Genomic DNA, 22297 nt, shown 5'->3' on the forward strand with positions numbered 1-22297 from the left:
TGGTGGCCAGCTCAGCCCACCCTGGGGGTAGGACTGGCTTGGCATGTTTTGCTGGAGAACAAACCTGGGTCCCTGTGCTTGCCTAAGCAGAAGCTTTTTTTTTTTTTGCAGAACTGGGGATTGAACCCAGGCCCTTGCGCTTGCCAGGCAAGCGCTTTATTCTACTGAGCCATCTCCCCGGCCCCTAAGCAGGCACTTTAGACTGCTGAACTATCTCACCAGCCCCTTGGAGCAGATTTGAATCTAGTTCTGCAGGTGTTATTGAAGGTAATATTCATGAGCACATGAAAGTTTGAATTCACTAAAATGAGTGAGTCAGTGGGTAGAGTTTCTGATCCCTAGAGCCTCAAATAGTATAGACACCTTCTAGGCATTTAATCTCTGTAACTCTTTAATCCACAAAGAGTTGAGAAGTTGGTCACTTACCCCAGGCTGCATGCTGTGTAGGTGGTAGAATCTGGATTCTACTTGGGCCTTTCCTGCTTTCATGTGTAGTTTGGTGGTGTTGGGAAGGAGCACAGAGCATCCTGTGACAGCTTGGGGCGAAGGGTCCTCGGTGGATGCAAGAACGTCCCTCCCTGTCGCACTTCCAGTCGGCTTGGTTCTGGAAGGCACTACTGCTGTTTAGTTGGGGAAGTCTGGTGCCAAGTGTCCTACAGTGCATGGGAAAGTCCCGGCGAATGAGGAACTGTCCTTATGCTCAAGAGTCTCGTCTCTTCTGTAAGGTCTTTATAAATATTGAGACACTCTAAAGAAAAGAAAGGTTCGTTTCAAATGACCCTGTTTGGAAATACCTGCTTGGTTCCCGTTCATGACCGTAGTTCTCACTGCCGTGTTCACTCTGTCTCCTGCACTTTGCTTGTCCCAAGACACAACATCCCACACCCACAACTTGAAAGGAGGTTTTCTTGGCTCTCAGTTTGTTGAGGTTTCAGACCGTAGTGGCTGGCAGCGTGGCAGAGGGGGCTGGGGGCGAGTAAGTTGGGGGAAAGACGTTTACAGCCTGGCATTCTGAAGCAGAGGGCCGAAGGTGGAGCCCCGGAGGGAGGCAAACCCCACCAGGTCATGCTCCCAGGGCCTGCCTCTTCCAGCCAGACCCTCCCAATGATAGGTCAGGATTCAGAGTTTCTGGGCACCCTGCCCCAAACACTCTCCCTCTTGGTTTCCCAGGCACTCTGCCCCCAAATTCTCTCCCCCTTGGCCCCACGCAGAACCAAGCCCAAAACTGCAGAACAAGTCTGCCTGACCTTGACCATACAATACCACAGAAAGTCTCCTTTGTTAACCTTGAAAATCCCCCATAGACCAGGTAGCCCTGCCAAACTTAGCTCTCCCTGGCTGTTCCAGCCCACAGCCCCCCCCAACCCCTCCCCAAAGAAACCACCTTAAAAGCCCTGTGCTTTGCCTTGTTTGTTGTTACTGTCTTGGTCCACTAGACAGCTGGCCTGCTTGCTACCCTCAATAATTTTTTTTTTTTTTTTTTTTTAGTACAGGATCTACAGGGTCTCACTAGTGGTTTGCCTGTATTCAGCCTCCTAAAAGGTGGGATTACAGGCACATGCCACCACACCCAGTCTCAGTTGCTGTCTTGGTGTACCCGGGGGATCAAACCCCAGCCTCTGCGTCTGCCTAAGCAGGCACTTTAATCTGCTGAGCTATTTGGCTGGCTCTCAGTAAATCTCATGTCAGAATGCATGGTCTGGCCGATTGTATGGGTTTGTACCTAACATTTAGTGCCAGAAACCTGGGAGGGATGCATTTGCCTGTCCCTCCGGACCTGGGCCTTGCCCATGTCCACCGCCAGCCCTTCAGAGCAGACCGCAAGCCTCGGACCCCTATTGCTGTCCTAAACACCCATGGTACCTACAACTGTGAGTATCCCTCATTAAACCTATCTTAAAATACAAACCTTTTCCATTGTCCAACTTGTCAAGCCTCAACCCTCTCCTGGATTAGGATCTTGCAGACATTGAAGAGATCCTACATAGTCTTTCCAGGCTAAACCTGGCTGTTCTGATCTGGATCTAACATGTTCCCCAAATGTCTCATGTATTTGGAACATGATTGGTTACTGGGTACACACTCATCTGTGACTCGTCCATTGATGAGTTTGGGGGCTGACTGCTGTAGGAGGCGGGTCGTGGCTATGGCCTGGAAGGTGGTACTGTTGTCCTCTTCTCCTCCTTTCCCTCTTTGTTTCTTGGCTGCCCTGGATGAGCAGCTCCCCTCCCTGCCCCTCCACCATGCCCCACCCACCTTCAGTCATGCCTTGCTGCGTAACAGTCATCCAGTGTGGGCTGAGTCCTTGGAAGGCTGAGAGCCAATGGAAAATTATCCTCTGAGTTGTGGAGGTCAGGCATTTCACCCAGCAGTAGAAAAGTGACTAATATATTTTCCAACTCCTTTGAAATTCTTATAGTTTAGTTTTTTTGTTCTTTAATCATCTGGTTACTCTTGTTAACCTACATTTTTCCCTACAGTACAAAATGATAGCTAAATGCAGTAATCTTGATATATTCCAATCCTCAAAAGGGTGAGACATAAAAATAAAATGATGCCTAGCATAGCGGCCGGGGAAATGGCTCAGTGGAATAAGCACTTTCCTGGCAAGTGCAAGGGCCTGAGTTCAATCCCCAGTTCTGCCAAAAAAAAAAAAAAAAAGTGAGACAGCCCATCATACTTTTCTTATTCTGTGTTGATTACACTAATGTTTGTTGGAGGCTTCAGTGGTGCAGCGTCAGATCACACCATTGGGTACGTGGGCCTTCCTGTCACGCAGAACCACACACCATAGTCCCTTGTGCTAGCGCTCAGTTCCACGGTGCATCGTTCAACACTTCATATGGGGTAAGTTATAAGCCGTAATAATTGACTCCGTTCTGCATACAGCGGTACTCTTGCTGAATCCTGATGCTGTTATTATCCAGGGTGCCCGTAACTCCTACCCAAGGGCCAATAATGGCTCCCTTGTATGACCATTCAGTTGAGTGATTACTCTCTTGGCCAGAGTAGAGCCTAACAAAAACCCACTGCCTTTTGCGGGTCAGCTTCAGCTCTGGGCAGAGGTTAATCAACATGTCTCTCATGGTACAGTGATTCAGTGATTTTCTTTATCCATCTAGTCCTGGTGCCGTCCACCCACAAGCCCAGCCCACAGTCTTCCATCTTGTCCCAAAACAGATAAAGGGGAACCCATCAGATGCCTTTTAAATATAGTTACGTGGTGATTGCTTCACTTCCTGATCTCCTAGAATAGTAGTTATGTCAAAGAGGGAACTTACATCAGTGGAGTTTGACTCGGCCTACACCGCTGCAGTGTTCTGTGCCGGCCCTGCACTCTGATCTCACCAGCTCCCAGGACTCCCCACTGGACCCAGCCCCTCTGTCATCGTGGTCTGGAGGCTCCTGTCCGTCTCTCCACGACAGCGTGGCCTGTGACGCGTCCCTGTCATGGCTTCCTTCTTGCAGAGCCAGTGGCTTCCCGCCGCCGTGTTTCTTGCGTCGAGCTGCCCCCCCCCCCTTACCAGATGACAGGCTGCCATTGTGGGCTCTTCCCGTGCTTTCTGGCTGGTGGACACCAAGTTCCTCTTTATGTCAGCCTCCTTGTCCCTTGGGGAAAAGAAACCTACTTTGTTCTCCTTATTGCTTGGTTTTTCTGGGAATATTCTGAGTCTCAGGTTTACAGTTTTTACTCCAGGTCTTCAACAACTTGCTTTTTTCAGTAATTTCTCAAGAGTCTCCTGGGGAAGTGTGTGGTCTCCTCCAGTACATGGTAGCTGAGAGCTTCTTATAACGTTTTTGAAAATTAAAATGCATTTGTCCATTTTCAGATTTATGCCATTCTCCACATATGTGACAATTCCTGATTCCTGATTCCCTGGTAGAAATCTTGTTTTCAGATCTGCTTCTTAGAACTTGAGAAATAATCCCCCCGGCCCAGGGCAAGGCCTTCACTTAGCCATCTTAGGCCTTTGGTGGAATTTCTTCCCTCTTCTTGGGTAAGAGCACACAGACCTTCCCATTTGCTTAATTCATTGCAGGTCAAGTAAGTTCCCCAGCAGGAAAGAGGCTAGGGGCGTTGAGGAGTCGGCTGCCTGCGTTCCGGCCACTGACTGGCCCCCTTTTGCTGAGTAGTAGATGTAGCACTTCCTTGAATGTTGTTTTACTTCAGGCAGTTTTTGTCTCTTGGTTTTCACAAAGTTTTATTTTTGCCTGTTAGCCTGTCTTGGTGACGCGCATCTGTTCAGTTGAGGTCACCGTCCCCCGTTGCACACCTTCCCGGCTTCAACGGTGCATGCGTGTATCTGGTGCCTTTCTTTTTAGGTTTCTTGTTAAAGAAGGTACGCAAATTTCTGACCTTGGTTAACACTGAAATTTGAGTATGATTCCTTTGTTCAGATGACAGTGTGACTTTGAAAGAGACTGAACACCTGCCGTGTCTTGGTATGAGCACAAATATCTTCTTGGAGGAAGTGCCTGCACAGGAAGGTCTGTTTTGGCCCGTTCCATAAGTGGTTGAACTCAATGTGACCAGCGCTCCTGACATGGGTTCCTTTGTATGTTAGGAAACATGTTGGGAAAACAGCTGGTGGGCGAGGGAGTTTTGTCCTGACAAGAAATCCCCAAATGTTCACGGAGCTCCGGCTTGTTCATGTGAATGCAGAAAGCCTCGCTGTGCCGCAGGGTCCACACTGGCTCAGTGTGGTGAGGAATCGCTGTCCACACTGGCTCGGTGTGGTAGGAATCTCTGCTGATTTTCTTCTTAAGTTCTTTTAAAATGGGAACACTTTGCTAGTAACACAGAAAATATTTGGTCTTTTTCTTTAACACAAAGTTTATGAGGTGAGGACTTTTCTCTGCCATTGTTTTGAAGAATGAAATGCATTTAGTATTTATTTGGCTATCCCAATATGGGGTTGCAAAAAGAAATATTTATATGGATAATACATCATGCGTTTCCTCATGAAATTCTGGTCTGCAGTACAGCGTGAATGCAGGAGACTCTTGGAGTCAGTTTGGAAGAATCTAACGTGTAGTGACGTGTGGAGAAGTCAGCAGTGAGTAAATGAAGGCTTCTGCGAAGAAGCCCATTGAGACGTGTAAGGCAAAACGTAGTTCCACTGGAGATTCACTTCAGGAGCTTGGGTTTTGCACTGAAACATGAGGGCTGCTGTGTGGTTGTCCAGTCACTTTTCTTTCATTGTAAGACAAGATACCTGACACCCCAAGTTCACCCCAAGTTCAAAGGAGGAAACTTTTACTTGGCCCAGTTTGTGGAGGTTTCAGTTCATAGGCAGACTGGCTCCAGGGCAGGCAGCGGACAGCGCAGAGGAGAATCAGCTCACGGCAGGCAGAAGGTAGCAACCCAAGCAAGGGACCAGGCAAGTCTCTTTCTGTCCCTTCTATTGTCTCCAGGGTACTGGGATGAGGGTGGTGCCAAACCCAACAGTGGAACTGATTTAGTAATCACCCACCCTGAATCCTAGTGCCTTAATCCTAGCATCGCACCATGAATCAGTTGCACACTCCGGCTTCAGCCGCTTCTGAAAAAGCCCCATGGCTGCGTGAGTTTTGGGCCACGTCCAGACACAGCGTGGCAGCGGTGTTCTGCACCGACGTGTGTGCAGCATGCCCTGCCTCACTCCTTCTGGATAATCTGCTGGTGTGGTTAGAGCTGAAAGGACCACATCTTTCTTGTTGATGAAATTAAAAAATTCACTGAAACTGAAGGGACACCGGAGGTTAGCATATTTTTTACTTATTTAATAGAATATTGAGAAATAATAAAGCCTCCATGGTTCTAAACAAACACAGCTGCACCACATGTCATTTCTTGGATCATTTAAGCCTTTTCTGCTTATTTCCATCAATATCTTTCTACTGGAATCAAATGTTAGCTTCTGGCTCAGCTGGCAATATAAAAAATTTGCAATTAAATTGTTATGATTTCATTTTTATTCATGAGGAGAAACTTAATAGGCAGGGACCCTTATATATCTGTGGCGTGTAGGAGAGGAACTTTACAATAAACCACCTGGCCACAGCAGAGACAGAGGCTGGAATCCAGATCTTCCCAGAGCCAGTGCCAGGCCAGTATGAGTCTCCTTCCCTTTTCTTCAAGTAGTTCTTCATTTGGGAGGAATCCTTGGATTTGTGTTGGTATGCAGTGACTTTATTCCCAATTCTGGATTAAGTTAGCTCTTGCTTAGCATTTTTATGCATTTTGTACATATTTCGGTGCCAGGTATTGAGGGCAGTATAGGGAGATGTGAATTGGGTGGTGTTTGATTGGAAGGCAACTCCATGTTGCCACACAAAGTGTCCTTGTCACCAGAGTGTGATCAGGTGCCTCCCAGCATCTGAGAGGTGACACGCATGCTAGGTTCTAGAAGGGAGGGAAAGAGGCACCCGGTGGTTGGGAAGGATGGAGAGCACAGTTGGGCCTTGCCCTGGATCTGTCAGAAGGGGCGTGAAGTGACCTCAAGCATGGGAAAAGGTGAGGATTAAGGGGCAAAGCTGAGGGGGCCCCAGCATGTTCAGCCCACACTCAGTGTAGGCGTGTCAGAGTTGGACACTCGACCGGCGTCTGTTATTTCTTCTGTCACCCAAATGCTTGAGTGAGTATGAAGTCCGTCAGCTGTCAAAGCATGACCTCTGCTCTGCCAGTGTAGTCCTACTGGACGCTGGATGTCCTCGATGACTCTTCTTGTAAAGGCCAGTATGTCTGTCTTAACCTCAGAATATACGCAAGGGGGCTGGGGAGATGGCTCAGTGGAATAAGCGCTTCCCTGGCAGGCGCAAGGGCCTGAGTTCAATTTCCGGTTCCACCAAAAAAAAAAAAAAAAACAGCAACAACAACAACAAAAAAAGAATATGTAAGGCCCTGGCTTCCATGGGGTCCGAAGTACCTCATCTCATGCCTCTCCAATTGCTTTCTGGTTCCAAAGGTCATTGAAAGTCACAGCAGCATATGCCACACTGTATTTAAGTCCCTGATCCACTACAGCTAGTGCTTACACCCTTACACTTTAGTTATGCGCCCATCGGAATCCCCACCTGGCTGGGGACACGGGGATAACCGCACTGAGTTGGAAGTGTTTTCCTCCTGTTTCCATATGAGGCTTTGTGTGTAGTTGTCAAGCTTTCAGAGTGATATCACCATTGGTTTTTTTTTTGTTTTTTTGTTTTTTTTTTTCCTTTTCTTGTAACTACAACCATATGCTGGGGATTTCAGGTTTCTTTTTGGTAGCCCTAGCTACCATGTTGTGGTGTCTCCAGCTGATTCTGCCTGGGTGCCTTGAAGGCAGATGTCCAGGAGGGCTCTCTCACATTCTCCCCTCTCCTGCGCATTCTGCTCTCTATCATGTCTTTGCTGACTTGATTCACCTAATTGCAGAAATTTAAAGGGCCTTTGTCTTTCATTCCTGTGTTGTCTGCATCGAATGGGTCGACAGACCTCATCCATGGCTTCCCAAGTAGTTCCTGCATTCGCGCCCGCTCAGTCTGTGTTGGCTGCCAGGACCTTAGTTTGCCCCTTGTCACCTCACTCATTTTGCCGCCATTTCTTTCTCTTCAGTCAGGTGCTCCTGCTTGTCTTCCCTGTCTCTCCGCTTTGGTTGTTTCTTACCCAGGTGAAATCCCTTTTGTGACCTCCTTGTATAATGGGGGTGAGAAACTTAACTTTTATCTCACAGGCCCACGGCCACTTTGATAATAGCTGCTGCAAGCCCTGGCTTTTGGGTCCAACATGGTCGCCGAGATGCAGGTAACGCGGGTGGCCCTGGGTCAAAGCCAGGCTCCATCGCCAGGGTTCGGCCCTCATGCCTCGGTTGTTCCCTCCCACAGCTTCCACCTCAGCTCCCCGGCACTGTGGTCCCCTCCCGAGCCGCTGTCTCCTGGCTCTTCCCTGGGTCCACCTGGGAGCCCAGGCTCCCAGCCTTGTGTGCCTGTGCAAGGCGTGGGGCGGGTGCTGCTGAGGGCTAAGTACTGCTTCTGGGTTTTTTAAATTCATATTTTAGAACATTGTGTGTGTTTCTCACGCACAACAGGATATTCTGAAGTACAGTCGTGCAGCGTGGCTCAGCTGCTACCTGTGCCTGTGGTAGTCGTGTGGATTTCATTGGCTTGAAATCCTTTGCTGCCCTCGGTGGGCAGCGAATTCCATTAGACCAAGTATCCTGTCTCATTTATCCTTGGACCCTGGGACTATGGAATGTGTGTTCTGGATTCAGTTGTTCATTAGGTTGAAATGAATAGTAAATAATCGTGATTGATGAGGGCACTTTGCCTGTTTTAAAATTAAATTGGGTTGGTAGACATACCTGTGCTTCAAGGTAAAAGGACAGGTAGAAGGTGTGAGAATGCTTTGCAGAAAAGGGAGATTGGCAAGGCAGGCTTTGGAGATACCGGAAATTTTCGAGCAGGGCAATGGCTCAAAGGCTCGGTGAAAGTGGCTGTTGGGGAAGATTGATCTGAAGTCAGCCTTTCATTTAGGTTTAGACAGCAGAGTGGCAAGGGCAGGTGGGGTGTGAGGCCTGGGAGAGGTGCAGGCAGTGGAGGAAGCTCTGAAGAAAGGTTTCCGAGTCTCCACACTTCGATTTCCACATCTCCTCCAGGGGCTGGGCTCACGGGCAGCTTCCAGAACATAAAATAGAACAGGGAGGTTGTTTTTATTAAGAAAAACAGTCCTCTCTAAGATACCTAGGTGAGCCATTTTACATAATTGTCTGTGAGATGTAATCATTATGAATTATGTGGAAGGAGTGATTTTTGAGTTCCAGGCGTTTTAACAAAATAATTTGCATGGGCTGGACGAGGCCGCAATCTTCCAAAGTCATCGAAAATTTTCATTTTGGCACATTTTGAAATAATTGCTAATTATGAGGCAAGCCCTCTGGTGCAGTCCTCCATCTCCTTTCAACGACCGCTCACCTATCATCTCCATTCTAATTGTAGTTGTGTGGTTGCTTCGCTCACTGTGTGCACATTTGCATTTGTGTCTGGCTCATGTGACTGTGTTTCCTGGTTAAAATTGAATCCCGCACTTGTTTGGGGCTGTGTGGTGTGGCACTGCTTTATTCTACATGCTGGTCATTGCAAGCCACTTCATTTATGGTCGCTTTGTTATTTTCTTTTCATTCCAGGGCTATGACTCATTGATTACAAAGGAATTCTCCAAGTATTTTGCACTTTTGTTTCTATATTATGGATACCAAGGAAGAGAAGAAGGAACGGAAACAAAGTTATTTTGCTCGGTAAGCATTCATTTTGCAAATTTGCTTTAAAAAAAAAAATGGAGGGGACTTTGTCCTCTAGTATTGCTTGACATTTCGTGTGTGGTGATCAGTAGATGTTAAACCAGTTTACTTTGTCCTTTTAAAAATTAATGTGGAAGGAGCAGCATTTGTTTCTTTTGCTACCTCTGACAGTTCTCACGGGTGCTTAGTGAATCTGGCCATCCTGTGCTTCCTTCCGGGCTGTGTTTAGCAGCTTACCTTGAATTTTAAATAGTGGGTACTCAGCCCCCACTATTCTGTAGCTGAACTGTTTGATAACTAAAAACGTGTGACTTATTTAAAGCCAATTGCCCCATGAGGGGTTCACTACTACAAAAGAATTTTGTAGGTAAAGAGCACGGATGAGGTGACATCATTGGAGTCAGTGTCACTTTTGAGACTTGAGTTTACCTAATGCTTACCATTTCTTGTTATCTGAACAGAAGTAACCCAGCAGCTGATTGGCGGTGATTTGCAGATGTAAACATCATAAGGCCTGGAGCAGGCGCCTGGCCTTCATAATGACAGGAATGCTATGCTAAACACTTGTAAATCATTCTGACAGCCTGAGCTCTTTCCCACTCAGAGGACACAGGCTGAAAGTGGTGGTCTCTGAAACTGAGATTCTTACGAAATGAGTTTAGTTCTAGTCTGTCCCCAGCCTGTAGTCCATACTCATTAAAGATGTACTTTCTGTTTTTTAGATATGAACCTTGGAACTAAAACCAAAGTTTCTTTTTTTCTTTTTATCAGTGTATTTATCCAGAAGTTACGTTGCATTTTAGATTGTTAATAGGAAAAAAGAAGGAAACAGCTCGAGGACTCACTATGTATAAGTACTTTGTTATTGTTTTATTTATTCTCAGAATAAATCTGTGGTACAAATTACGTTATCCTCATTTTCCTGATGGGGTAGCTAAGACTCAGAAAGGACTTTGCCCATTGTGTGGGCTGTCAGCAAAGAGCGTGGCCCAGTTAGGAACAGTGACTGTTCGTTGTCTCTGGAATACAAGACTTAAACTTTCTGTTACTTGAAGTGTTTTCCACTCGTAGGCCCATGGAGAGTAGTAAGACTGGAGAAGAAACAAATCAGGTATATGGTGGGTAGGACACTAGAAAGAAAGGGCATTTACAACAAGGAAGAGCTATTTAATTTTTCAAAATGATTATAGCTTCCTAGTTAGAAAGAATATTGCTTAACCGTGTGTCCTTCATTTACTTTCCTCTGGTGAGAGGACTGTGCTGTGCTGGAGTACAGCTGTGACGCTGATGCTGCGGCCACCAGCTCTGTGCGGATCTCCGCAGGTCACAGCGCTCGCATTGTGTGCGTCTGTGCATACTTATGTGCATTTTTATCACGTGTAGCTTCGTAGGGCTGAGGTCCCAGGTAGGACCCAGAGCAGGTCCACATCAGGACTCGGAGCTCCTTCTTCTGTAGCGGTGCTCAGCTCCACCTACCTGTCACTCCTGGCCACTGTCAGTGGCTTCTCTTCTGTGTCATTCCTCAGTTCAAGCAGTGGTAGAGTACAGAAGTTCAGTCGCTAGGTTTTCTTGCACTGATTTCCTTGGTGTCTGTCCAAGCTATGGCAGTATCAGTAGCTCATTCCTGGGTGTTGCTCAACGGGATTACGTGTATGGATCTTTTATAGCTTTAGTCTCCATCCATGGAAGAATGTTAGGATTGATTCCAGTTTGCGTTGTTAAAACAAAGCAAGCTGCTTAGGATCATCATTGTGCAAGGCTTTATGGGAACACAGATTTTCATTTCTTTGGGGTGAATGCCCAAGGGTGCAGTTGCTGGGTCCCATGGCAGGCATGTGTTTTGTTTTGTGAAGAGCTGCTGTCCTCTTTTCTGGAATGGTTGTGCCATTTGGCATCTCCGTGCTACTACTTTTGATTTTACCATTCTGATAAATGCACGGTGACACCTTAGTGTGATTCTAGCTTTAGTTTAACAGCTAGTGATATTGGACATCTTTTCATGTGTTCATTAGTGCTAACTGTGTATCTCTATCCTATATAGATATCTATAGACGTATATAGGTATCTTCCTCAGTGAAATCTCTTCATGCGTTTTGCCCGTTTTCCAATTGAATTGTTTGTTTTGTTTTATTATGGTTGAGGTTTGAGAGTTCTTTATAATTCTAGATATTAATCCTTTGTCAGATATGTGGTTTACACATATTTTCTCCCAGTTGTAGCCTGGTGTTTCATCTTCTTAACAGGGTCTTTTGCAGAACAGAAGTTGTTTTTTCTTTTTAATTTTCATGTGGTTTAATACATCAGTTCTTCCTTTTATGAATTTTGCTTTTGGTGCCAAGTATTAGCCCTAAGTTCCAAAACATCATTCCCTGAGTTGTTTGTTTGTCTTTTTGTTTGCTTGTTTATTTTCTTTTTTTTCTTTCTTTCTTTCTTTCCTTTTTTTTTTTTGTACTTTAGGGAAGAGTCTACAGGGTGTTCAGGGTCTCACTACTAGATCAGACTCATAGTGATCCACCTGTTTAGACCCTCCCAAGAGCTGGGATTACAGGCATGCGCCACCATGCCCAGTCTCAGTTGCCATCTCAGCGCACCCTGGGGGCGGGCCGGCTCTGCAGGCCGGGGGACCCTGGCTGGTATGGCCGCTTTTAATCTGCTGAGCTATTTGGTGGGCCCTCCTGAGTTGTTTTCTAAAGGCCTTATAGTACTTTGTTTATACTTAAGTCTGTGATCCATTTTGAGTTAATTTCTGTGTAAGATGAGATTTAGGTCTAAGTCAAAATTCTCTGTTTTTGTCTTTGACATACTGGAGTTTGAACCCAGGACTGAAATGCCACTAAACTCTGGTGTAGTCCCAGCTCTATATTTTACTGTGAGGCAGCGTCTTGCTAGGCTGCCCAGGCTGGATTTAAACTTGTGGTAGCTGGGGTTATAGACGTACACCACTGAACCTGGCAGGTCAAGGTCCGGGGGCTGCTCTCCCTCTTCCCCTCCCTTTCCCCTCCTTCCCTCTTCCCTCCCTTCCTCCCTCCTGCTCCTTTCCTTTTCTGCCTATAGATACCCTTCATTGGGATTTTTTTTTAACTAAGTGCCTTTCAGTCTAAATCAAAAATGATTTCAAGGCCATAGTGCTAGGGATGACTGGTGAGTCATGAACAGCTTACCCAATGTCAGAATTAACCTTTTCTTGTCCCTACAATGTAGAGTAAGGAAAGGAGTCTTTAAACTGTGAATACAAACCAAATTTCCAGGAAAAACTGCATAGCTTTTTTCTTTCAGCTCAGAAACATGTCCTCCAAAGTAGTCTAATGATGAAAAGAAAAACATCAAAAATGCTTATTTGGGACATGAGGTGTGTAAGGACAGTGGTAGAAGGACAGAAGTCAATAATGCTATTAATTGGAAGAGGTGACTTGATTTGACATTACAGAGAGGAGGGAGAGACAGACAGAAAGACTCACTGTAATTTAACTGCGCTGTGTACTGGAATCTAACAGTGGTTGAACTATTAAAAGCAAAAATTGTCTTTAAAAAAAAGCAGAAACAACTCAAAAAGTCATCATCAGAAAGTACCCAACCAAAGTTACAGATCTTTTCAGATGCCTTCTGATGAAAGTGGCCCTGTCCTGAGAAGGCTTGGCAGTGGGACTTCCCAGAGGGCCTGTTCCCGAGAAACTGAGGTAGATTTTTCTGGAGCACTGCACTTAAGGCAGCCCACGCAGGGCCTCTCCAGGGAATGTGAAGCCCCCCGAGGGCAGGGCCAGAGTGATGCAGTCAGCTTTCCCTAGACCAAATCACACAGCCTCCCACAACCCTGCCAGCATTTGGAGGAAATTGGGGACCTTACCCTGATGGGCTGCGTGCTGCCGCAGTTAGGAATTTGAAGTCACAGAATTGCTTTTAAGCTCTTTCCTTCCCTTTTTCCTTTTGAATAGTCAACATTTTCTTGGAGTGCCACTTGTCCCGTGCTTTGTATGACTGTGTTTACTAAATAATGTTTCCAAGCCTCCTTTGTTTGGGGTGAAGTTCTCATGTGCTCAAGAACTCTGCATGGATGCGCCTTTGCTCGCTCTGTCGCTTTGGCCCTCTCGCTCTCTCGTTATCTCTCTCTCTCTCTCTCTCTCTCTGTGTGTGTTTGAAAGACCCTGTATTAATGATTTTTAATTGACATTAGTGACTTGAGGGTCTCCTGACCTCAGTTTCCTGCGCGTGTCGTGGAGTGGTCCTGTTTGTCTGTGTAACTCTAAGCAGAAGCTCGAGCAGTGAGGCCGTGGGACAGATTTATTCTGCTATGTGCTGATGTGGTCTCTGCCTCTTCTCTTCCAGGCCCACTGGGCTCTTAGGAACTTTGGTATCATTTTGTAGTAGATGCTTATTCCAGATTAAATGGTTCACCTGACTTATTCCCATTCTTTTATAAGTAGTGTGTATATACAAACTCAGTATATTCTGTCTGTGTGAGTTAATTCCTTGATCCTTGGCAGAGCTTGAAAACCACATGAAAAACTGAATTATTAAAGCAAATTATGCTCTTTTTACTATTTGTACTATGTAGAAATTATATTATCCTCAGGGATGTTCCTCCTCCACTTGTCTTCTCCCTTGTAGTTAGAGTGCAAGTGTGTTTATTGGTGCCAAACAGGGCTTCCTCCTGCCACACTCATGTGCTGCTATTTGGCTTCTGTGATCTTTGTGCAGGTCCATCTCTGCTGCACAGGTGCGCGTGCATGCGTGTGCGTGTGTGTGTGTGCGTGTGTGTGGTGCTAGGGGTTGAACCCAAGGTTCCATCCACACTGAGCATGTGTCTCATCACTGCGCTACAACCCAGCCCCGTGTCTGCATTGAGCAGCTCTTTGGAACCATGTTTTTAAGGATCAGAGATCAGAATGTATTAGTAGTTCACAGCAGTAGGCCTCTGGCACATTCACACTTGGCCTCGGCTAGGGCCTGGCAAGGCCTGCGGGGGAGGCGGGGGAGGGCCCTCAGCAGTCCCGGTGGTAACCTCCTAGCTCTCTTCCTAGACCTACTCAGCACCCCTTCCCTGTTCTTTGGTTGTCAGACAAGCAGAACTGCACCTCCCACAGGTCTCCTCTTACCTGCCCCGGCAGAGGCAGCAGCAGCAGGGTTCTGCTCTGGCCTCACTCCCCAGTGAGGAGGACTCCTCTGTTGCCTCCCATTCGCATCCCACCCTCTGCCCTGGTTCTCCAGAGTCGAGCCCCCACCCACCAGCAGAGCGCTGTGTGCCCTCGGCAGCCTGCGTGTCCTTTAGCCCACACCTTCTCCGTGGTGAATGTGACTGAGCCTAACCCACTCTCTTGGGAGCCCAGCTCCCGCCATGCACTGCTGTGGTTGTTTGGCTTCTGTTATTCTAAGAGCAGTGAAACGTGTCACCCAAAAGGCCTTGAGAAGTCCAGGGCACTTGTTTATCGTATGTGAGACCCTGAGCTCGTGAGGAGAAGCTATCTGTGATGAGCTGGCCCCGCACCAGCACCGTGCATTGCTCAGCAACCAGAGTCTTCTGGTGGCATTGCTGGAGTCCTGTGCTGTGTGGAATAGCATGCCTGAGTGGGTGGCAGAGAGGAGGGTGCCACGAGCCCGGGGTTGGTCACCTTCAGCGATGGGAAGCCACTTAGTTCAGGGGTCTGGGTCAGTGTTGGCCTCTCTATGTGCACTTTGACCTGGAAATGGCTTATAAAAGCAGACTGAGGTGATCTTTTTCCCAGCCATCTGAAGAAGAGTTTTGATCCCCAATTAGTATTTGACTTAGTGGAAGTTAAGGCAGATGGGGTGGGGGTGAGGGGTAACTGCACCCAGCAGGGAGACAGCCGGCAGGATCACGGCCCAGCTCCACCCTCCCTGTCCACCACTTCTGTCTCCTTCTGCTTCCCAAGGCTGCATGTGCCCTTTGTGGCAGAGCTCATCCTGTAGAGCACAGGTGACCAGACCTGCTGCCGCGCATGCTCACAGTGGTCCTGTGCCTGACAGTCACACCATCGTGCGCGATGTGGAGCTCACGTCCCAGCTTCTGGAGGTCCGCCTTTGAGTGGCCTTCTCACAAGCAGCTCGTTTATAACTGCTGACATCACCCACGTCAGGAGCCATGACCAGCTGCAGGGGGAGGGAGTGCGGGATCTCTGCTCCACATGTGGCATCAGTCTTAGGGATGCGCTTTGCTGCCTGCAAGTGCATCTTACAGAACCAGTCGTGGAAGTGCATGCAGACAGGTGTCTGCTCAGAGTCGCCCGCCAGTGGCCTTCGCTGGCTGAGCACAGCACATGCAGTCCTGCCCGTGGCATCACTGGACAAGTGTGGCTGGTTGTGCTGTGGTACTGTATCATAAAGACGCATGGGCTGTCCCAGCCCCATCAGGCGGTCTCTGACCTTGGAAAGCCAGCCCTTCATGCCTGCCATGGTGGTGCCTTGTGAGCTCTTGCCCATTCTCTTGCCAGCAGTCTGTGGATTGTTGCCGGGTTTCTTCTTTCTTGCTGGCTAGGGGCTGTTACAGCTTTGCCACCCCAAGTGTTTCTGGAGTGGATGAGAAACCGACCACTGATGGCTGGATTCAGGTGTTAGTTGTATGGCAGGCTTTAACTGCGCCGATACTTGAGAAGCAAAGAGAACACCTTGAAGTATTAGGGCGCTGTCAGCACTGGGCCTTGGCAGTATTTGCTCGGTATATTCTGTCCGTCTCGCTGTGCCTGCTGCTGTAGCAGAGGTGATCACAGTGCCGGCTCCCAGGTGTGCTCTCCCTGCACCACGCATGGGGTTAGGGCCAGTATGCACGCAGATGATGAGTCTGTTGCTCAGGAACTCACTAACTTGCCCCGGGTCGCTTAGCCTTTACGTGGAGAGCCTTGAGTCAGGTGCCGTCTTCTGCCATGTCAGCAGGTCTGGCTGTTCTTCGTTCTGTGTTGTCTCAGTTTGCCTGGCACATGGCACTTACTTTACTTCATCTGAAAGGTGAATTAGAACATGATGCTAGTGTCATAATGTAAAGCTGTGCAGGGATCTGAGGCAGAACAGTCTCATTGTCTTTTTGGAAATCATTGTGGACCTTAGTTTTTTTAGTTTCGAAGCAGCAGCCTGGTGAGTGTTGTCACGGCCGGGGAGGGGTCCACAGCCTGCCGGCTGCCCCGCGTGGTCTCCAAGCTCTCCTTTGTTTGTGTGTCACGGTCGACCTCCTCCTGATGGCCATCTGGCGGGAGGGAAGCCTGTCACGGCTCAGTGCCCTTCCATGCCCCATTCAGAGATGGTTGGCATAGACCGAGTGTTAAATTCTGGGTGACCAGAAGAAGAATGTTTAAAGTATCTTCTTTAATGTGGGGTATAAATGGTTTGTGGGTCTTCATTTTTTATTACTACAAAGCTTTCAGTTCTCAGCACTTTTATTAATCTTAAAACCATTAAGGCTATTTCCAAACCATTTCCTGTGTGAAGCTGCTAGTGCTCCACTAGACAATTTTGCTAATTTCCAATTAGGCTCTTCCATGAGCTGCAGCGTTGTTTAAGCCTTATGCTTCCTATTTTCTTGATTGAGCTCATACCAGACGGCTCTTAAGGAAACATTTACATCCTGCTCACCCTTCGTCACTGGGCAGGCATCGGTGGTCAGGTCCACAAGTCTGCTCTGCTGATGTTTCCAGGAAATCATTCTTCTTTTTTCTAGAGATTCAAAAAGGGCCTAAAACACAAAGTCATTAATTGTTAGATGTAAGGCTTTTTTAAGGAATGAGCAGAGTTTCTTTATTTAATTACATATTAAATATTGCTTTTTAAATTTTAAGTTACAGCCCACTTGGTGATTATGAAATCAACCTAGTGAATTCAACCAGCATTTATTTTTGAAAAAAAATTATTTTAATGTTATACAAGTAGATATTTTAAAAGAAAAAATAAAAAGCACTCTTCTATGAAAAATAAAGCAAAATTTTCTAACACATCAATAGACCAATAATGGACCAAACACTGTGTATCAGTGTAAGAATGGCCAAAGTATTAGTCAGTACAACTCATACAAAGAATAGAATTCTCTTCTACAAAGAAGAAATAGACAAATGAAAGGACAAAACTTTCTTTTCCATGGACCAAAGAAAGTAGTAGTATAAATGAAACAAATTAGCATTTATCTTAAAGTATTTTCAAACAACAATACATATAATTTGGGGGCCAGGGAGATGGCTCAGTGGAATAAGTGCTTCTCTGGCAAGTGCAGGGGCCTGAGTTCAATCCCCAGTTCCGCCAAAAAAAAAAAAAAAAAAAAAAAAAAAAAAAAAAAAAAAAAAAAAAAAAAAAAAAAAAAAAACATATAATTTGGAGTTATTTGAACTTCTCCCTGCTACCTATTTATCCACCTTCTGTTTTGCTCTTTGTTTTTCTGTTTTTCATATAAGAGAAACCATGCCATATTTAAGCTTCTGTGTCCGATTTGTTTCTCTTAACGTGTGTTCAAGTTCCATCCATTTGCCTGTGAATGCCTCAGGTTTGCCCTTGTGGCAGAGTAGTACCCCATTGTGTATAAATGCCACATTTTCTGTATCAGTCTGTCTGAGTTATTTTTTATTTGTTGCTGGGACAAAATACCCAACCCACAAGATTACGGAAGGAAAGGTTTATTAAGCTCACAGTTGGTGGAGGTTTTAGTCAGTATTTGGCTGGCTCCCAGGCAGAGTGGCACATGGCAGAGGGCAGCAGTTTATGGCGGCAGAGAACAGCGGAGAGCAGAGGACGGAGCAGCCGCCACGGCACCAGTCAAGCCTCTCCCCTGTTTTCCACGCTGACTGGAAGACTGGATCTCCAGCATGAAGATCAGAGCTCCTCTGAATTGGCACGGCTGCGAAAACCAAGCTCCTCCCAAGTGGCACTGCTGTGAAGTGGTATGGCAAAGATCAGAACTCCTCCAAGGAAGTGGGGCGCGCAGGAGCCTTCTTCAACCCCTTGATATGCCCTCTGTGTGCTAAGTCACTTTGGACAGGCCTTCCCCACCTTAGGGCGGGGCTCGGCCCAGGGCCTGGACTCGCCAAGCCCGTCCAGCTTCCCATATCTGAAGTTGCTACAGTAGGTCAGCCACCACACCATCCATCCATTTGTGGACATACACAGTTTCTAGGATCTACCGATTATGCATTGTGCTGCTGTGAACATGGTGTGTATGTATCCTGGGAGTATGAGGACTTTAGTTCTTTTGGAAGATGCCTAGAAGGGGTTAGCTTGATCAAGTGGAATTTCTATGTGTAGCTTTGGGGAAGCTCTGCGCGGGTTTCTCTAGTGGTTGTACTCAGTGACATTCCTAGCAGCAGCGTAGCAGGGTGCCTTTCCTGGGTCCTCACCGCCATCTGTTATGATTTGATTTTTCGATGGTGGCCATGTTTTGGGGGGTAAGATAGTTTCTCAGTCTAGTTTTAATTTGCATTTTGTTAGTAACCAGTGAAGGACAACATTTTTTCATGTGTTTTTTGGCCACATGGAACCAGTATTTTAGAAGTATTTTAATACCTAATGTACATATTTATGGCTCATGGTGTGCTATTTCAGCACATTATGTAATGGCCAAATCAGCGTAAGAGGCGTATCTGTCCCTTCAGACATCTTCCAGCTTTTTGTTTGTGTTGGGGACGTTCAAAATCCCCTCTGCTCGCTGCTCGGAAGCGCAGTCTATTGCCGTCCCCATAGTTAGGCCGCAGGGCCGTGGAGCGGTGGAAGTGCCCCCCCGGCTGCCTGCCCCTCTGCTCCTGCGGGCCTCCTTCTCCGCCCCCGCTCTTCGGCCGCTCGGGCCCCCTTTCTGCTCTCGACCGCAGTCAGGTCTTTAGCGTCCACAGGCGAGTGAGACCGTTCGCTGTGGGTCTTCCTTCGCTCGCCTCACTTCCCGTGTGGTGAGAATGCGCGAGACTCGCCCTTGTTGCTGCAAGGGAGATGGTCTTCGTTTTTGCAGCTAATTCTCTGTTGTCTGTGTTCACTGCGTTTTCTTTTCCCATTCAGCTACCAGTGGACACCTTGACTGATTCCTTAACTGTCGGGGATGCCGTGGGTCGTGAGGCGTGTGGCGGTGTCGCTGCTACGCTGCTTTGCGTATGTGTGCAGCGGTGAGGTAGCTGGAGCGTGTGGCAGGGCTGCACCCAGGCCTTGGAGACTCGCCTACTCTCTGCCATAGTGGCAGTGCTGCCGCGCCCCCTTTCTCCAGGTCTTGACTTTCACTTTTTGTTGTTGTTGTTGTTGTCTTTTTTATAATCACCATTCAGACTGGAGAAAGCAGAAGCTCGTGTTACTCGCCTGATGCAAGTCATGTTACTTCCGCGACAACTCCTGGGGTCAAGCACGTTTCATAGCACTCGCTGATCATTTTGTCTTTTGAGAAATGTCTGTTCAGATCACTTTCCCATTTTTCATAATCAGAGAAACGGAATTTCACAGAGTGACTTAGACAGGTTATGCTAGACCAAAACAGAAAGTGTCAGTGTGTTACATGTAGTCAAAATAAATTGTGGTTCATGAAAAAATTTCATGTTGAATCTCAATTTTAAATTGCTTTTCTCATATGCAGTAATCAAAAGTGACTTGTTGCTGAAGATGCTTCTTTGGTGGTTAGCATCCTAGGCACAAGGTGATTTTTCATCATTGAAAACTGAGTTTCTTTGAAAATTTTTCAGTTAACACACATTAGCCAGTCATTCAAAGGCAGCCATGAATAAAAAAAACAAGCTGATGTACTTTTTCTTTCTTATAGTACAATGTCTTGGGTCCCTAGAAAACAAACTTCCAAGGATTGAGATAAGTATGATTTTGTTTAAAATCTGAAATTCCAGATTCATCTGGACCTTCTCAGACGAAACCAGAAGTCACCTAATAAAGCCTCCACATGGGGCTGTTTTAATGAAACCCATGCATTTGGACCTCCGGCAGGTTTCTTACCTGTAGAACTCTTTCTGGTTCTGGTACTGTGGGCTAGTTAATGGTTCAACCAGTCTAAGCTATTTGTTCCATTTCATTAGGCCCATAAAATAGGAAAGAGGGCTGGGCATATAGCTCAGGGGCGCATCGCCGGCCTGGCAAGTGTGAGGTCATGAGTTCAATCCCTAATACTGGGGGAAAAAAGAGAAGAGCGATGTGCAGCCCGGGGTATGGTTTGTTCTCTGTCTGTTTCTCTCCAGTGGGACTATGAATAGGACCTAGCTGATAGGGTGTCTTTAGTTGCGCTGTCGTGGCTGCTTCAGTGTCCTGAGTTAATTCGAAATGTTTACCTTTCACGGCTGTTTTGACCTCGGTAAAGAGCCGGGAGTCCACAGGTGCCAGGCCCGGTGAGCGAGATGGCCGAGGATGCAGTTGCATGTGTGCAGAAGCCTGCCTTTCTGTTGGATGGCGCTTGGGAGCAGCCTCCACAGTACTTCTTTCTGGTACACACAGAAATGAAAGAAGAATTCCAGAACTGTTTTAGAAGGTGGCAAGATTACTAGGATAAGTGGGGGGAGGGGGGCACGGAGAGGGGACTTTGGAGGGGATTAATGGCAGTGTTTTTCACTATACTAAATTTAATCGCTCACCATATATTTTGATCACCACTGACATAGATACAGATGTAGGAACATAGATGAAGACTCCTGAAACTTGTCTAGAGGCATGTGCTGCTCATGGCTGTCAGTGAAAGACCCAAGACAAAAAGACGCAGCCCGAAGAGCCAGTGATTCAAAGTGTTATTGGCTCGCAGTGCACTCTTTGGAAATGTCTTGCACAACAGAGGAAGATTTCAGCTAAACTACTTCTGAATTTGTGGACAAGGGGTGTGAGATAGCTGTGGCCGTAGTGCTGTCTCTCAAGTGTTTGGATCCTCCCCTGACTTGATATTTTGAAACTCTACTATGTTCTGGATGTGGTGGTGGTCAGAGGGGGCCTTCCGGAGGTGATCACATGGCAAGGATGATGCTCCTGGGTAGGGTTAGAGCCCTTCCTAGAAGAGAGGTGTGGATAGGCCCCTCCCTGCCCAGCTGCAAACCAGCTGGAGTGCCCGCTGCAGGAAGCAGCTTGGCCAGCACTATTGCCTTGCCTCTCTAAGTCTCGCAACTGTGAGAAACAAGTGCTCTTTCTTTCTTTCTTTCTTTCTTTCTTTCTTTCTTTCTTTCTTTCTTTTTTTGGCAGAACCGGGGATTGAACTCAGGCCCTTGCACTTGCCAGGGAAGCGCTTGTTCTACTGAGCCATCTCCCCGGCTTATTCTTTAAAGCGGCATACTTTATGGCATTTTGTATATGACAGTGCAGAGTGGCTGCACACACATGCATTCAGTGCTTTTCACTGTTGCTAGCACTGTGAGGCTTCGGCAAGAGAAAATTGAGCTCTGGATCAGAAAATACTTCATGCTCCCAGGTCTGAAGCTTCGTAGCTCCCAAGTAGAGTTTACTTGGCAATTTTAGTAGAAGTTTTCCTTTCTTTTACCCCAAACCTTGCATCTGGGAATTCTGATAAACAGCCCGCATGCTCTGCAGCCTCATGAGTCCAGGTCTGATTGCATACCCTCCCACAGATCTTGCCAGGTTAGTATTCCTTGGGCAGACCACAGATAGTCACTTCTGTGGCCCACCTTGTCCTCTGGCATGTGAGGGTTGGCACAGCTGCCTTGTTCCTGCCCATCTGTTTGTATCTTCTCGACATGCCTTACACTTCTCCTGCATGCAGAGTACTCCCACGCATCATCCTGTCATGCGCATGATGCTCCTGTCACTCTGTCAAACCCACCAGAAGCGTGGCACTGTCCCCGAGAGGCTTTAGCAATTTCATTTCTTTTCCTCCCCCCACAAAATTGGAGGCACCTCCCCTAACGCGGGGCTTCGTCCTGCCTTCTCTCTGGTCCCTGAACACATTCTGTCTTGGGGTACACCCAGTACCACTCTTACTTTTTGCCTTATCTGTCTGTTATTGGTGGCTAGTTTTCATTTTTGTATCCCTTGCAGAGCCTTGCTCCGTCAGCTGTGTCTACCGCTCGCCAGTCATTTGCTATGAGTAATAGTTACCAGTTGTTGGAGATTTAGTGTGTAAGCAGCATCTGCATTTTTACTCA

The 22297-nt window shown here is 47.0% G+C and overlaps 1 protein-coding gene across 4 annotated transcripts in view; it reads left to right on the forward strand.

Annotated features, from left to right (window-relative positions):
* The window catches only part of Ncoa7 (nuclear receptor coactivator 7), a 120513-nt gene that overhangs the window by 11649 nt on the left and 86567 nt on the right, over positions 1 to 22297 (forward strand). The window contains exons 1-2 of one of the 4 annotated variants that reach the window (XM_004630240.2): positions 182 to 267; positions 9144 to 9254. In XM_004630240.2, coding sequence (XP_004630297.2) covers positions 9205 to 9254 — 50 coding nt within the window. In that variant the 5' untranslated portion in view covers positions 182 to 267; positions 9144 to 9204. Of the gene's footprint in view, positions 1 to 181; positions 268 to 1718; positions 1872 to 9091; positions 9255 to 22297 lie in introns of those variants that run through there. The other 3 variants (XM_023714189.1, XM_023714190.1, XM_004630241.2) reach the window with 3 other exon arrangements.

Source organism: Octodon degus, unplaced genomic scaffold, assembly GCF_000260255.1.
Source record: "Octodon degus isolate 3935 unplaced genomic scaffold, OctDeg1.0 scaffold00034, whole genome shotgun sequence".
Classification (NCBI taxonomy): domain Eukaryota; kingdom Metazoa; phylum Chordata; class Mammalia; order Rodentia; family Octodontidae; genus Octodon; species Octodon degus.